The sequence below is a fragment of the Tenrec ecaudatus genome, chromosome 17, assembly GCF_050624435.1.
Source record: "Tenrec ecaudatus isolate mTenEca1 chromosome 17, mTenEca1.hap1, whole genome shotgun sequence".
Lineage (NCBI taxonomy): Eukaryota > Metazoa > Chordata > Mammalia > Afrosoricida > Tenrecidae > Tenrec > Tenrec ecaudatus.
This window is the reverse complement of record NC_134546.1, coordinates 36,509,745-36,526,502: the sequence shown is the minus strand read 5'-3', so window position 1 is coordinate 36,526,502 and position 16,758 is coordinate 36,509,745. Positions and strand designations below refer to the sequence as shown.

Here is a 16,758-nt window from a genome sequence, read left to right as displayed (position 1 = left end):
AAAGGGGACCAGACAAGGATGCCCCTTGTCCCCACTCTTACTTACTTACTGGAGGTTTTACCTAACAGCATAATGCAAAAAACAAACAAACAAAAAAAACATCAAAGGTATTTGCCTGGGGAAAGAAGAGGTGAAATTGTCATTATTTGCAGATGATATGATTTTATATATAGAAAATCCCAAAAGCTCCACAAGGGGAGTACTGGAAGCAATAGAGGGGTTTGGCAGAGTGGCAGGATACAAGATCAACCAACAGAAATCCATCAGACTGCTATACACATCAGATAAGACCACAGAAGATGAGATCAAAAAGGTGGTTCTCTTCACAACAGCCATGCACAATTGAAAAATCTATGGATATACCTGACTAAAAGAACAAAAGATCTATATGAGGAAAACTACAGAACACTATTACAAGAAACCAAGAGTGACCTCAACAAATGGAGAAATATTCCATGCTAATGGATTGGAAGACTCAATATAGTAAAGATGTCACCTCTGACCAAGGCACTATATAAGTTTAATGCCATCCCAATACCCTCATTACCCTCATCTTTCTTCAAAGAAATGGAAAAACTGATTACCAACTTCATATGGAGAGGGAAGAAGTCCAGAATTAGCAGAGAACTCCTCAAGAAGAAGGACACAGTGGGAGGGCTTGCTTTACCTGACTTTAGCACATATTATAGAACCACAGTTGTCAAAACCGCATGGTATTGGTATAATGACAGATATTCAGGCCAATGGAAAAGAACTGAAAACCCAGAAATGAAATCATCAGCATACGGATGACTGGTCTTTGATAAGGGCCCCAAAAATCCAATGGGAAGCAGATGCTCTCTTCAACAAGTGGTGCTGGAAAAAATGAATATTTACCTGCAGAAAAATGAAGCAGCAACCCTTATCTCACTCCATGCACAAGAATAAACTCAAGGTGGAACACAAACCTCAAGGTAAAACCCCAAACTATTAGGGCCATCAATGAGAGAACTGGGACCAACCACAGAACTTTGGCTCAGGGAATACATAAGCTATTAGAAATAAGGAAGGACACAAACACAGTGGAGGCACAAACTGACAAGTGGGATATACTGAAGATAAAACACCTGTGTACATTGAAAGAATTCACCAAGAGAGTAATAAGAGAGCCCACGGTCTGGGAAAACATCTTTAGCAATGACACATCAGACAAAGGCCTTATTACTAAAATCTACAATACTCTGCCAGCTTCCAAGAAAAAAATGAATTGCCCACTGAGGAGGTGGGCAACAGACCTGAACAGAAGTTCCACAGGGGCAGAAATCCGAATGGCCAAAAACATATGAGAAAATGTTCCCAATCTTTAGCCATAAGAGAAATGCAAAATAAAACGAGTTACCACCTAACATCCTCAAAGGTAGCCCAATTCAAAAAATCAGAAAGCAACAAGTGTTGGAGGGGTTGTGGAGAGACAGGAACTCTCATCCACTGCTGGTGGACCTGTAGGTATGTACAGCCACCATGGATATCGATCTGGCAATATCTAAAACAGATGGAAATTGAGCTACCATACAACTCAGCAATCCCCCTACTGGACATATACCCAGAAGAGGCAAGAAACAAACACCTGTGCTCCAGTGTTCATTGCGGCACAGTTCACAATCGCAAGGAGTTGGAAACAACCCAAATTTCCATCAACTGACGAGTGGATTAAAAAACTGTGGTATATACATACAATGGAGTACTATGCATCGCTAAAAAGCAGTGATGAACGTATGCAACTCATCATTGCATGGGAAGAACTGGAGGAAATCATGCTAAGCGAAGTAAGCCAAGCACAAAAGGACAAGTACAACATGAGTCTGCTAAGGTAAGCTTAAAAAAAAAATTGCAAACGGGGCATAGGGAAAAGCTACTGTATACAAACATTCTTGGGGTGAGTGCCAGGTAGTATGACAGGGAGCAGACCAAATCCAGGGATACACATGGTAGCCAACTAAAAAGGAGGCGGGGGGGGGGCGAAGCAAAACAAAAAAAAACACATACACACATGGGTAGCGGGAGAACAGAGCATTAACACACCCAAAGGAAAGGAGGGGGGAAAATGAGCTGATGCCAGGGGCTTAGGTGGAGAGCAAAGGTTTTGAGAATGATGAGGGCAACGAATGTTCAAATGTGCTTGACACAATTGATGTATATATGAATTGTGATAAGCATTGTATGAACCCCCAATAAAATGATTTTAAAAAGCATCTCTGAGATGCTTACAACGCCATTGGATTCACAAGACTTCCCACTTACTGACCTGTGATCTTCCTGCATTTGACATCATTGCATGTGTTTCATGAGTCTGAAAAGGACTTTATAGATTGGCATTGGACATATGGGTTAATATCAGACTTAAGGGCTTGGACTGGACTCTTTTGGGATGCTTTCTTAATGTACAGCTACCCTTTATATAAAACACTTACACATAAAAAGAAAGACACTGAGTGTTTGACCATTGTATGTCTATACATATATAGACACAAACATTAAAAAGAATTGTAAACTTTTTTAAAAAAGAAAATCTTATGGATAGCATCTAACATTTCCAGGTACTGCAGATCTCATGAATAGCAGAATGCCAGCAGAGCAGTACCAGATGAGCTGTCAGGTTGGCGGGCACTCAAAATGTGACTGAGGAAGAGCTGCCTTCTCAAAGTAGAATCCACTGTGATGATGTAAATGGAGTAAAGCCCGTGGGTGTAAAACCTCTGGGGCCTTCACTTGTTGACAGGGCACGACTTAAAATGAAGAAACAGCAGCTGCAAACATCTATTATAACTGGAACTTTTCACTAAATTCGCTAAAGAAGAATCTAGGAAAATTGGCAGTCGTCAAAAACTACAGGAGTGCATAAAGATTGATATCCTAGGCATTAGTTAGTTGAAATGGATGAGTATTGGTCATTTTGAATCAGCAGTCATATGGAGTACTGTGCCAAGAATGACAGATAAAAAAGCAAAGCAAAGCATTCATCCACAGAGAAGACATTTCAAGATCTTTCTTGAAGTACAATGCTGTCTGTGGTAAAATGATCTCTCTGCAGACAAGAAAATCCAGCCAATACAGCTACGATTCAAATGAATACGCCAGCCAGAGATTAAACAATTTTACCAACTTCTTCAGTGTGACATTGATCACACATGCAATTAAGGTGCATTAATTGGCAATTGGAATGCAAATGTTGAGAACAAAGAGGAAGGAACAGTAGTTGAAAAGTATGATCTTACAGAAACAAAGCTGGAGATTACATGATAGGATTCTACAAGATCAACAACCCCTTCATCACAAATTCCTTTTTTTACCACCACGAACAGTGACTATACATATGAACTTTTCCAGATGAAGTACACAGAAACAAAATATATTACATGTGTGGGACAAGATGATGGAAAAGCTCAATAGTAGCAGCTAAAAGTATACCTGGAGTCTACAAATGTGCTTGACACATGGATGGATGGATGGATTGTGATAAGAGTTATATGACTCCCCCAATAAAATGATTTTAAAAAGAAAAAATAAGTATACCTGGTGCCAACTGTGGGAGAGACCATCAATTGCTCATAATTAAGTTCAGATTGAAGCTAAAGAAAATTAAAACACGTCCATAAGAGCCAAAATATGACCTTGAGTATATACCACTGAATTTGGTTAACATGACCAGAACAGATTTGCTGTATTGAACACTAATAACAGAAACCTGATGAGCTGTGGGACATCATTTATGAAAAAAGCAGGGGGGTGGGCAATAGGAAGGGTGAGGGGGTTGTAGGAGCAAACTATGTATGTGGTAGGGGAGAGAGAGTACTCTGTAGAACAAGTGGTGATTATATACTATTTTAAGAGTTATTTAACCATGGGGGGTGTATATTCTAAAACTGACTGTGGTGATGACCATACAACTCTTCTTGATGTGACTGAACTTTTGAATTGCGTGATAAGTGGATTAAGTGCCAATAAAACTGGGGGGTGGGGGGGAAGAAATGGGTCATTTAAAAGATAGAAAAGATCGGAGTAGATGTCAGAAGAGACCTTGAAGCTGACTCTTAGTCCTAACGAACACAAATGGAAGAAATGAATCCAAAGGGCTGAACAGAAATTTTCAAAGGGCAGCTCAAGGAGCCAAACAAAGACCCAGAGTTCGAACACCAAAAAGGGAGAACATGCTCAGCACACCTTCAACTAAAAAAAAAAAAAACAGAGAAAAAAATCAAGCATCGAGTTTCAATACTGAAAGGCTCTATGGGCAAAAATTTCCATGATGCAGGAAGCATCAAACGCAGTTAGGAAGAAAAGAGTCACCATACAAAAAGAAAGAAAACCTAGTTGATATTCAACCATTTCAAGAGGCAGCGTATGAATAAGGACTGATGCAATGGAAGGAAGAAACCCATGTTGCACCGAAGGCCATAGCCAAAAGCAAGTCTCCAGGAATTGACAGACAAACTGAAATCTTTCAACAAGCTGATCATGGCTTGGATCAGATATCAAGCAGTTGGAGCACTCATTTGTCTATGCTAAGAATTCTGGAAGAAAGCTACTTGGCTAACTGTTTGAAAGATCCATATTTGCACTCATTCCAAAGAAAGATGAACAAAGAGAATATTCAAATTACAGATGAATATCATTGGCATCACATGCAAGTAAAATTTTGCTGAAGATCATCCAACGATGGTTTCCGAAGTACATTGTCAGGGAGCTACAAAAGGTTCAGGCTGGATTCTGAAGAGGATGTGGAACAAGGGATATGATTGCTGTTGTTAGATGGATCTTGGCTGAAAGCAGAGCTGACTAGAAAGCTATTTACTTGTGTTTTATTGACTAAGGAAAGCATTTTACTGTCTGGACCATAAAAAAATATGGATAGCCTAGAGAAGACTGGGAATTCCAGAACACTTAACTGTGCTCATGCAGAACCTGTACACGGATCAAGAGGCAGTTGCGTGAATGGAACAAGGGAATACTGGATGTTTTAAAATCAAGAGAGGTATGTATCAGTGGTGTACTCTCTCACCATATTTATTTAATATGTATGCTAAACAAATTATCAGAGAAGCTGGATATAGAAAGAATAAAGCAATGTCAGAATCTGTGATATGCAGATGACACGATTTTGCTTGCTGAATGTGAGGAGAATTTGAAGCCTTGCTGATTGAGATCAAAGATTGCAGCCTTCAGCATGGATCACAACTCAATGTAAAGAAAACAAAAATCCTTACAACTGGACCAATAGGCAGCATCATGATAAATGGAGAAAAGATTGAAGTTGTCAAGGATTTTTGTCTTGCTTGATTCAACAATCAGTGCTCATGGAAGCAGCAGTCAAGAGATCAAACAACATATAACATTGAGCCAATCTGCCTCAGAGGACCTTTTTAAAGTGTTGACAATGAAGGATGTTACTTTGAGGTCTAAGTTGAACCTGACCCAAGCCATGGTATTTTCAATTGCCTCATATCAATGTGTAAGTTGGACACTGAATAAGAATATTGAAGGAGAATCGATGCATTTGGATTATGGTGCTGGGGAAGAATACTAAAAACATCACAGACTGTCAAAAGAACAAAGAAATACATCTTGGAAGAAGTACAACCAGAATGTCCCTTAAGCCAGAATGACAAGACTTGGGCTCAAGTACTTCAGACATATTGTCAGAAAAACAGTTCTTGGAAAGTAGAGAGGGAGAGAAAAAGAGGAAAGCCCTAGACAAAATGGAATGACAGAGTGGTTACAATGGGTTCAAACAAGAACAATTGTGAGGATGCTGCGGGACCGAGCAGTGTTTCATTCTGTTGTACAGAAGGTCATTATGGGACAGAGCCTACTCAACAGCACCTATGAGAACAACAAGAATCAAAGAAATCCTAACTGGCATGTTTAAACAAGCCTTGGAAGCACTCAACCATCGATACACGGGGTGGGGAACTTTTTTTTTCCTGCCAAGGACCATTTGGATATTTATAACATCATTTGCCGGTTTCATTGGTCAAACATTTCATTAATACACCCTTTAGGTAACGGCTAGAACTGCTTCTTTGTGCTGCTGCCTGGTATTGATGATTTCGAGGGCCTTGGCTCAGATGTTCCCCACCCGATCTACACAGGGAGCCCTGGTGGCACAGTAGTGATGGGTTGGGCTGCTAAATTCAAAGTCAGCAGTTTGAAACCAGCAGCTGCTCTTCAGGGAAAAAAAAACGAGGTTTTCTACTTCCCTAAAGAGTTAGGGTATCCGTCTTGGAAAGTCACATGGGCTTTTCTACCATTTCCTACAGGGCAGACTCAAGATAACTGCAACAACAAAAAATCCCTAAATACTAACATTACATCCTCTAGTAATAACTGGGAAGCTCTTCTGGAAGAATAATAGCAATGGAAAATATCCCCTCAAGTCGCGTTTCCAGCAGGAAGCCTAAGGTATGGGCATAACAGACTTCAAGCAAGGATCCCTCAAATGTGCAGGTCAACGAAGACAAATCAGAAATACCTGTCAACGGTGCGCACAGGTGATCAACCGCAGCAGCAGCAGCTTTGAAGTAGCAGGAGATAACATTATTCGGAGTATTACCAAGTACCCTCCAGAATGACAAGTGCACCCCATACCAAGAATCTCACCCTTCAAACTACCAAAAGGAAAAACAAAACCCGTTAGCTTTCACAGTGGCAACTTTTCCTACTCCTTTTCAGCTCCGTTATAGGATAAACTCCGAGGTCACGCCCTGCAGGGCCACAAGTTCAAACACGTTCAGACTCAGTGAAATTCAAGCGCCTTGGGGCCGGAGGGTGCAGACCTGTCACCGGCTTCGATAGTTAGGTTACAAGTTAGGAAGTACGAAGAAAGTTTGTGGGAGTCACCCTAACAGAAGCAGGAAAGGACCGCGGTGTGGAGTTGGGTGCGGTGGTCTCACCAAAACGACGGACGTGCAAAGGGTAACCCCCACTACAACCCCCGCCCCCCCCCCAAAAAAGACAGCTAGCTGAGTTTCCCAGCAGTTCAACCAGGGATGCCCTCAGCCCCACCTGGTCCCTTCCTATGGGTCCATCTATCCGAAAGAGAGGGGGACGAAAAAGAGAGGCTAGGAACGAGGGGCTTAAGTAAAGCAAGGGGCGCGTCTGCGGTGGCCCCAGGCCAAACTCAGGAGTCGCCTGGAACCTACGAGGGGAGTGGCCAGAGGTGGACGCCGAGCACGTCGTCCCTTACCTGGCGCAGGAGCTTCCAGCGCGAGGCCGCCAAGGCCCTGGGCCCCCGAGCGGCGAGGCCGCCTGCAGGGTGGCCGCCTGCGAGCTGCTCGGCTTCGCCGGCCCTGCTGTCCCTGAGCCGCGGCTCCATCTCACGGAGGACGCCAGTGCCCGGGGTTGCCGCTGCCACAGGTCTCCTCTTCCAGGACCTGCCCACTTCTTCCCTGTCAGGACCTGCGATGCCTGGCCTCCCTCCCGCGGCCCCGGCGCGCAGCCCCGCCCGGAATTCCGCATTTCCGGTATTCGCGTTTCCTTGGCAACCGCGGCCGCGCTGACCTCACCGCTGCACCAGTCGGCTGGCGGCCATCCTAAGTGAGGGCGGACGCGAGGTTGGGGGCGCGGCGGCAAAGCTGGTGCGACGCTGCTGCTCTCTGCCCCCGGCCCCGCTGCTTCAGCTTTGAACTCAAAGGACTCTAAATATCGTTCGTGGCCACTGCCCCTAGGAGGAGGGGGAAGAAGCCCACCACCACGTTCCTTGACCATAATAAAGATGGCGACCCAGGCCCCGTGCGCCCGCGAGGTCCGGTGACGGAGCCCGACGTGCTGCAGCCCGGCTCTGCGCGGCTCTGCGTAGGTTGTCGCTCCCAGGCTTGCCCAGCGCAGACTTCGGCTGGACGCGGCGTGGGTGACATCTGCGCTCGGTCCGAACCGCTGTGCGTCCTCGGCCTGCCTTCACTCCGTGCTGGGCCCACAGAGGACGGGCTCTTTTTCGCTGTGCGTACGTATGCGGTGGTGCTTGGGTGTCTCCCCTTTCCCTTTCCTGCTCCCACCCGGCCGCCTCTGCCCCTTGGCCCTTGCTTCGGGGGCTGTGCTCCTCCACTGCAGGGCGCTTGGCTCCAATTCCCTGGCACTCTGGGAGCGCTTCATTCCCGGGGTCCAAAACCTAGGTTCGCTGCGCAACTCGCTTAACCCCGCCCGGGTCCCGAACCTTCTGCCTCGGAATGGAAAATGAATGGACCGCAGCGGCGGAATAAATGATGGTGGTTTAGCCTCTTGCAGCCCCTGTCTGCAGAGCCTTTTAAAACGAATCTTGGCTGCTTGTCCGCCATCCCCGCCCGCCCATTATTTTGCTGCGACACATAGCAGATAAAGGGGGCGGGGTGGGGGGGAGGCGGCTGCGTCGTAGCTGGAGGGATCTGTTGTAAATCTGACGCGGGGGAGGGGGGAATTTTCTGGAAGGACTTCCATGATGACATGCAACAGTGTGCAAAGTGCCCAGATTAATCCGATCCTGATTATAGTAGCCACCTTGGCTACTACGTGTCAGGCACGGAGTGCAGAGCTTAACGTAAATTGTTTTATTAACAGCAACAATCCCCTAAGGGGTAAATGGTGCCATTTTTTCAGCCCTTAAGGTAAATGGTGCCATTTTTTTTCAGCGTTGCCGATGAAAAAACTGAGACTCAGAGACAGTAATTTGCAGAAACCAAAACCTAAACATAACAGATTTACATATCAGGGCAAATAACCAACTCACCAGCAGAAACCAAGGGTTTGATTTGTTCATCCTGAAGCATTGTGAGTAGTTGTAATATACGCGCTAGACGCGTTACTTTTTTTTTTTTAAGGTTAAAGACTAATTGTTATGTCCATGATTTAAGAGACAAACTGGTTTGGACATTTTCCCATACCCTTACTTAGTGACCCCTGGATCATCAGTTTCTTCAACCTCTCAGACCCAGTCTTCTCACCTGTAAAATAAGCATAATAGTTGCGATTTCATTAAGTTCTTAGAAAATTTAAAGTATATGAAAGCATCCTGGCACATCGCATGTGCCCAACACATATTTTAGGATCCCCTCTTCCCTCTGCAGCTAGACGCTTTCCAATCGGTCCTCCTGTCCACACACACCAGCCATGTTCACCATGTGTAAGACCAGAGCCCTTTAATACCCTCAGAGTTCCTACAGTGATGCCCCATTACATCGAGTATACTTATTTACAGATCTTTATTTGTGTGTGTGTGTTTTTATTTGTTTTAGTTTGGCCCTGTGCATGCCAGAATGAGTGCTGCGTAGCTTTGAGCCTGATAGGATTGACCTTACAAGTGAGGCATTTCAGTCACATCGGCCAGGAGTTTGATTGGAATGAATCTTAATGTGCACACATTTTCAAACGTATTTAACTGGAGTCATCAGCTGCCTCCAGTTACTCAGCACCTAAGGGGTGCCTGGCACTGAAGGGGAAGGATAAGAACTGCCCATCTTAGATGCTCTGAAAACCTACTGCAGTATCTATGCATGCCTATACAATTATTCATGATGCTGGCAGCCCCAAACAGGACATAAACCTGACACCATGCAGCAGAAGACCAGATTACTCCTCCAGGCTCTGAAGTATAGTGTTCCTCACCTTGGGAAATGCATGCAGAAACAGCCTTTGAATCGCGGTCACTTCGCTGATCATTGTTACAGTAGAATAAAATTGAGAAAATACCACCTACCCAAGTGTCTGCAGAATAAGAACAAGATATCAGAGTTAGCAAGAAACATCCCAAGTCGGAGCTTCTCCTGTAAGGTATGGACTGTTTTAAGTTAAACTCTTTATAGGTCATTAAGGTTCGTTCTAGTTAAGAAATAAAGTAGGGATTTTTCTAATTTTCTCAGCAATTTTCATTTGATCTTTTAAACTCTCGGGTTCAAGATTCTGTCACAGAATTGTGTAAGAAAACACACGCAAAGAAATATAAATTTATGATCCACCTTAATGTGCTCACTAATGCATTTGAAAGTATAATTTTTTATGAACTCCAAATTCACAAAATAGGGCTATGTGGTGAGTGTGTTATTTTGCTGTTAGACAACAAAAGGGGGGTGGGGAAAGGACGTGCATCTTTAATCTTTAGAAAGGTACTTTAGAGTACTCTCTGCCCTTAGCAGCAGTGGGCATGACTTCAGTCTTTCTGACCTCACTGCCTTGATATTATAGCGTGACCAGTTTGCCAGAGGCAGTGCCAGTTGACACCTGTTGTCCAGTGACATTATTACTGGTATACCCTTCCACCTCAGCAAGGTCCTGGGTTGGGTTATCAAGTTCTGTGGCCATCCTTCTGACTGGAGATGAAACTGCTCCCCATTTATGCTACTGCATCTTCCCCCTTCATTTTACTCATTATATTTTGTAGGTTTCTTAAACTATACTTGGTTTTGCACTGTTGACCTTGAGGTTAGCGGCCATCTTAAACTATATTTAGGAGTGATATTTTTGCATTCTCTTAGCAAAACTTGTGACTTTTAACATCTTAATTTCTGGTTTTATTTTGTGGCATGCTTCTTTTTAAAAATCTTACTTGACTCAATTTTTCTAGTTATTCTTTTGAGCTGACACGTGAGGTTTTTGTGTTTGTTTCAGCGTCTAATCTTTTACTGTTAGCCCTTACAGTTTAGTCTCCATGGCTTCATTTAGTACTTTGATTCTCACTTTACTTACTTAGAATTCCAATATTCTTTGTTCCTTCATTTTTATCTTTTTATTATGATAGATTTACCCTGTTTTAAGAAGATAAAATATTTTATTTTATTCAGTGGACTAAACTAATTTTTTATTGTATTAGAACATTTTGGCATCTTAGGCCTTTATCTCATGTTCTAGTTTATAAATAGCAAGGAAGAATTCTCTCAGGGTAACAGCTGCAAGAGTAGCTCAGTCCTACACAGAGGTTATCCTCCCTCCCTCCTTCCATTTGTCCCTGAAACAAGTTTACAATTCTCTTGCATAAATCTTCTACTCGAACTTTGTCACTCTAAGAAATAATAGTTGTCCTACTTGATATAGTGGCCTCGCTTCTACAAGTTAGATGTCAGCCATTTCCTTCAGAAGACATGAGACGATCTACAAATTGCGATCATGATAATCCCTGGGGCCTGGAGAAGCTTTATAAAGATGTCGCTGCAACTGTGAAGAGACCTCTAGCCAAGAACAAACTTTTCTTTTTTTCTTTCAGAAAACACCTGCAGAGTTCTGCTTTGTCTACTCCCGAGGGCTAGTGAAATAGCAAAAATCATTACCACTATTAGCCAAGTGAAAGCACATGACTTTAATTAAAGATTTAAATTAAGAAAGAGCAAGTGAGAACAGCACCTGGTATGTAACAGAAATGCTGGCAAGCAAGTTACCCAGCTAAGATAGTGTGACCAGGAACTCTTCATTTTCTGGCTGGGGAACAAAGACACTTTTTTAAAAAGTAGATTCCTGGAGCCCACCCTGGTTCTGCTGGACACAAGTCTTGGTTTCATGGCTAAAATTCTGACATACCCAGGCTGCCATTGACAGTTGCACATTTAAGAACTGGAGAGACTTGGTGATCTAGTATTGCTGACCTAAACCTAGCTGGAGACATTCAGTTCCATAGTTCTTATTGGCAAGTCTACGTTAGCTTTTCATTTTCCACAAGCCAAATGGCAAGATGAACCTACTCCGTTACACTCACATACCAGATAGTGATACTCAACTATGAGCATCGAACCAGATCGTGCAGTTCTGTATTGGGATGGGTTACTCTTTCAGCTTATCCTGCACTGATCTGCCTATAAAATACTTTCTAAACTCTTTGGTCATTATAATGTGAAAAGGCTACCCTCACCGCCCCCCCACCCAAAAAAAAAGGAAAAGCAGAGAGACTAAACAGGTGTCAGTTACCTGTTTCTGCAACATAGATTTGTAATTCTTGCCGTAGGAGTAGTTCCTAAGATAAGTAGGTTGGCAGTTACCTGTCACTAGCACTCCTAATTGGTAAGAATCACAGCTTCAGGAAAGGAGACCAAAAAAATCTCGGCAAGGCCAAGAGGGGGAAACTTATAATAATAATAATTGTGTGTGTGTGTAATCATAGTACAGTACTGCCAAATGCCATAACTTATTTAAAAGAACTCAGATGAATGACGAGAAGCTAAGCCAAGGTCATGGCCTTGGGCTTGGAGAGAAGATTTGAAGGACGTTTTGAATGAAAGCCAGTTGTACTTGGCAGTGCGGGATGGTTGCCTTTATCTCGGAGCCCTGGTAAGCACTGTCAGGTAAGTGTTGGGCTGCTAACTGCAAGGTCGGTGGTTTAACCCCACCCACCACTCTGCAGCAGAAGAATGAACCTATCTGCTCCTGTGAAGATTCAGAGCCTTAGAAGCTATGCAGGGTCGAGACAAGCCGGAGCTGGCTCGATGGCAGTGAGTGGGTTAATGGAATAAAAGAGAATATAAGGTGATGGTCCCTAATTTTTATAAATTCTGAAATCCAAAAAGGGTTTTGAAACACTTGGCATAAAGGCTATTACAGTCTTCACTGGCTACATGTTTTGCTATAGAGTCAAGTTATGGATTGTGTAGTGGTGCCCCCCCTCATGCCCTCATTGGGATATGTGCCCTACTGTTGCCATTAGCAGCTGTCAAGTCAGTTCTGACTCACAACGACCCTGTGCACAACAACCAGACACCACCTGCTCCTGCGCCTTCCTCTTAGCTCTTGTGCTTGAGCCCATTGTTGCAGCCACTGTGTGGAACCATCTCGCCAAGGGTCTTCCTCTTTTCATTGCCCCGCTACCGAACAGGGTGCCCTTTTTCAAAGATTGGTCTCTCAATCACTGGTCCAAAGTACACAAGATGAAGTCTCACCAGCCTCACTTCTAAGAAGCATTTTGGCTGTACTTCTAAGACAAACTCATTGGTTTTTCTGGCAGTCCATGGTACTTAACAGTATTTTTTGCCAGGACTATAATTCAAATTCATCAATTCTTTGGCCTTATTCGGTGTGTAACTTTCACATGCATATGAGGAAATTGAAAACACTTGGTTCAGGAACACCTTAGTCTTCAGCATGACATCTGTGACCCTCTCCACTTTAGAGTCTTGTGCTGCACATTTGTCCTGTGTAGTATGTCTTCTGATCTCTTTTTTTAAATAATTTATTGAAGGGCTCTTATAAATCTTAACAATCCATTATCCGTTGTATCAAACACATTTGTGCATTTGTTGCCATCAATATTTCCAAAACATTTTCTTTCTATTTGAGCCCTTGATATCAGCTCCTGTTTTCCTCTCCCACCCTCCCACCTTCATGAAGCCGTGATCAATTATATATTTTACTGTTATTTGTTGTCCTACACTGTTAATTGTCTCCCTTTACCCATCTTTCTGTTATTTGTCCCCCGAGTGGAGGGGCTTTATACCCAACCCTTTTGCCTCCTTCCCCAACCCCAATCCCTCTACCCTTATGATATTGATACTCAAACTACTGTTACTGGTGGTTTTATCTATCCTGAATTCCATTTGTCGATTGCTCTTTTCTGCAGCAATGTGTGTACTCTGGTGTAGCCGGCTTTGTAAGGTAGAACTGAGTCATGGTAGTTGGAGGGAGGAAGCATCGGGAACTAGAGGAAAATGTGTGTCGTCCCTTGCTTGTAACCCTTCGGGGGAGGTGTCTTTTGACCTCTTGACTGCTACATTTATGATCATCAATTGTGGATCCTTGTCAACTTTAACATTTTTTCTATTTCTCATGAAGCTACCTTTTGGTCCTGTCACGAGGAATTCTCAAGTTCTTTTTCCCTTAAGTTTAGTTGCAGTTCATTTAGAGGTGCCCTCTTTGATCTTCATCGGCACATACTTCAAGTTCACCTTGATTTCAGCAGATGAAGTTGTGCCATCAGCATACCACATGTTTTTTGAAGTTTTTGATCTTGATGCTTCGTTGTTCATAGTAGACCAGCCTCTGATTATTTGCTTCCTTAAACATTCAATAAGAATACTGTCAGGATACAACTCTGCAGCTCATCCTTCCAACCAGTGTTCCCTTGTTTCATTTGTTAGGTTCCACACGAGCACAGCGAAGTGTTCTGGAATCCCCATTCTCCTCAGTGCTGTCTATAGTTTGTCATGGTCCACACAGAAAAATTCCCTGGCACAGTCCAGAAAGCACAAGTCAACATCTTTCTGGCATTCCCTGCTTTCAGCCAAGATCCATCTGATATCAGCAGCGATACAGCTCATGGCATGGTCGCTTCTGAATCCCCTTAAATTTCTGGTAGCTCCCTGTCCATGTACTACTACAACCAACCATTATTAAATGATACTGTTTCATACTTTACGCATTCTGTTGGGTCACCTTTTTTGGAGTGGATACAAATACAGGTCTCTTCTGCTTTGTTAGCGTAGAGGGATAGATGCTTCCAGGGCTGCATCCGCTTGTAGCAACATTTCAGTTGGTAGTCATCAATTCCTGGAGCCTGTCTTCTGCTTTCTTAGCGTAGAGGGATAAATGCTTCCAGGGCTTCATCCGCTTGTAGCAACATTTCAGTTGGTGGTCATCAATTCCCGGAGCCTGTTTTTTGCTGAGACCATCAGTGCAGCTGGACTTCTTAATTCCATCAAGTCTTGATCATATGTTGTTACCTCTTAGAATGGGTTGATATCACACCAGTTCTTTTAGGTGCAGTGACTGTATTCTTCCACCTTCCATTGATGCTTCCTGCATCACTCAATCTTTTGTCCATAGACTATTGCAACTTGAGACTTGAATTTTTTTCTTCAATTCTTTCAGCTTAAGATGCTGAGCACTGTCTTCCTTTTAGGGTTTCTAGCTCCAGAACTTTGTACATTTCTTTACTTTGCAACTTACTTTGTCTTCTCGACCCTTTGAAATTGCCTCTTCGACTCTTTTATCCCCTCACTCCATTGCCTTTGTGATTCTGCAATCAAGAACAAGTTTTACCTTCTCTTCTGACATCCACCTTTATCTTTCCTGCCTCTTTAATAACATTTACTTGCTTCATGAGTGATCTTGTTGTCATCCCATAGCATGTTGGGTTTCCTGCCATTAGTGTTCAGTGTATCAAATCTGTCCTTCAGATATTTGCAAAGTTCAAGATGAATACACTCAAGGTCATATTTTAGCTCTTGTAGACTTTTAAAATTTTTCTGCAGCTTCAATCTGACCTTCCATAAGGGCAATTGATGGTCTGTTCCACAGTCAGCCCTGGACTCATTTTAGCTGCTGATATTGAGCTGCTCCATTGTATTTTTCCACAGATATAGAACTTTGATTCCTGTGTATTCCATTTGGCAAAGTCCATGGATTATTAAGAGAAAGGCTGGTGGTGTAGTGGTTTACACACAAGGGTAACAGTTCACAACCACCAGTCGCTCCTCGAGAGAAAGACGAGGCTTTCCTCCACCTTTAAGAGTTACACCCTTGGAATTCTACTCAACCTATAGGAATGAGTTATACTATTGGAAAATGTGTTTTCCGTGAAGGAGATCATGGGTTTGTGAAAGCTCTATCATGTGAGCTCTAGCTTCATTTCTATCACTAGGCCCATATTTTCTAACTATTGTTCCTTCCTCTTTGCTTCTAACTTTAACTTTCCAGTCACCAGTGATTATTTATGCATCTTGAGTGTATGTTTGGTCAACCTCAGATTGAAGAAGTTGGTAGAATTCTTCATTTTCTTCACTAGCTTTAGGTATTAATGTGTAAGTTCAAATAATAGTTACATTGACTGAATTTCTTTGTATGTGTGTAGATACTATCCTATCACAGATAGCGTTGTACTTCCAGACCGATCTTAAAATGTCCTTTTTGCTGATGAATGTGACATCATTCTTTAATTTGTTCTTCCTGGCGTAGGAAACCTCATGATTGTCTAATTCCAAATGGCAATACCAGTACACACCAGCTTCTAATGCCTAGGATATCAATCTTTATGTGTTCCATTTCATTTTTGATGACTTCCAATTTTCCTAGTTTCATACTCCATACATTCCAGTTCCAATTTGTAATGGATGTTTGCAGCTTTTTCTTTCTGTTTTGAGTCATTCTCCTGAGCCAATAAAGGTCCCAACGTTTTACCCCATCTACATTATTATAGAGAGAGCAGTTTTTCTCAGTGTCATTTTCTCTATTTTCTGACCTGAGAGGCTCACCTGGCACCATAGCTGACAGTGCTCTACTGCTATTCCTAAGGGTCTCCGCATAACTGCCGATGTTTCATTACTGTTCACAAGTTTCCAGTGGCTCATCCCTCAGAAGTGAACAGCCAGCTCCTTCTCTGTAGTCTGTTCTTAGTCTGGAATTCCAACTGAAACCTGTTCCCCTCGGGCAACCTTGGTGGTATTTGAAATACCAGTAACATCGTTTTAAGCAACATGCAAGTCACCATAGTATGACAGATTAACAGACAAGTGATAAGGCTCCCTATTAACATTCCAAAGCCAAATAGCGCCAAAACCATTTGAATTATCTTTACCTTTCATGTAGTTATTTCACAGTCATATGTAGCCTCATTGGTATTCCTATCTTAAAAGTTGTAAAAGGAACAAATATGAGGGGGGCCTCAAAAATTCATGGAAAAATGGAACTAAAATATAATGGAATCTTTCCATGAACTTTTTGAAGCCCCCTCATGTAATATCCTACTAAGATAGGTATTCTGATCCAAACCAAAACCAAACTTGCTGCTCTAGAGTTCTGACTCATAACAAGCTATAGGGCAGAGTAAAACGGCCCCTGTGG

General features: G+C 42.8%; 2 protein-coding genes across 5 annotated transcripts in view; one reads left to right on the top strand and one right to left on the bottom strand.

Annotated features, from left to right (window-relative positions):
- The window catches only part of CAMKMT (calmodulin-lysine N-methyltransferase), a 461,032-nt gene extending 453,555 nt beyond the window's left edge, over positions 1–7,477 (bottom strand). The window contains exon 1 of the mRNA XM_075535807.1: positions 7,223–7,477. Within this exon, the coding sequence (XP_075391922.1) occupies positions 7,223–7,351 (129 nt within the window). The 5' untranslated portion in view covers positions 7,352–7,477. The remainder of the gene's footprint in view (positions 1–7,222) is intronic.
- A 95-nt stretch (positions 7,478–7,572) lies between these two features.
- PREPL (prolyl endopeptidase like) overlaps positions 7,573–16,758 on the top strand; it is a 38,466-nt gene continuing 29,280 nt past the window's right edge. The window contains exons 1-2 of one of the 4 annotated variants that reach the window (XM_075535802.1): positions 7,573–7,974; positions 9,243–9,777. In XM_075535802.1, coding sequence (XP_075391917.1) covers positions 9,559–9,777 — 219 coding nt within the window. In that variant the 5' untranslated portion in view covers positions 7,573–7,974; positions 9,243–9,558. Of the gene's footprint in view, positions 7,979–9,242; positions 9,778–16,758 lie in introns of all 4 variants that reach the window. The other 3 variants (XM_075535801.1, XM_075535805.1, XM_075535804.1) reach the window with 3 other exon arrangements.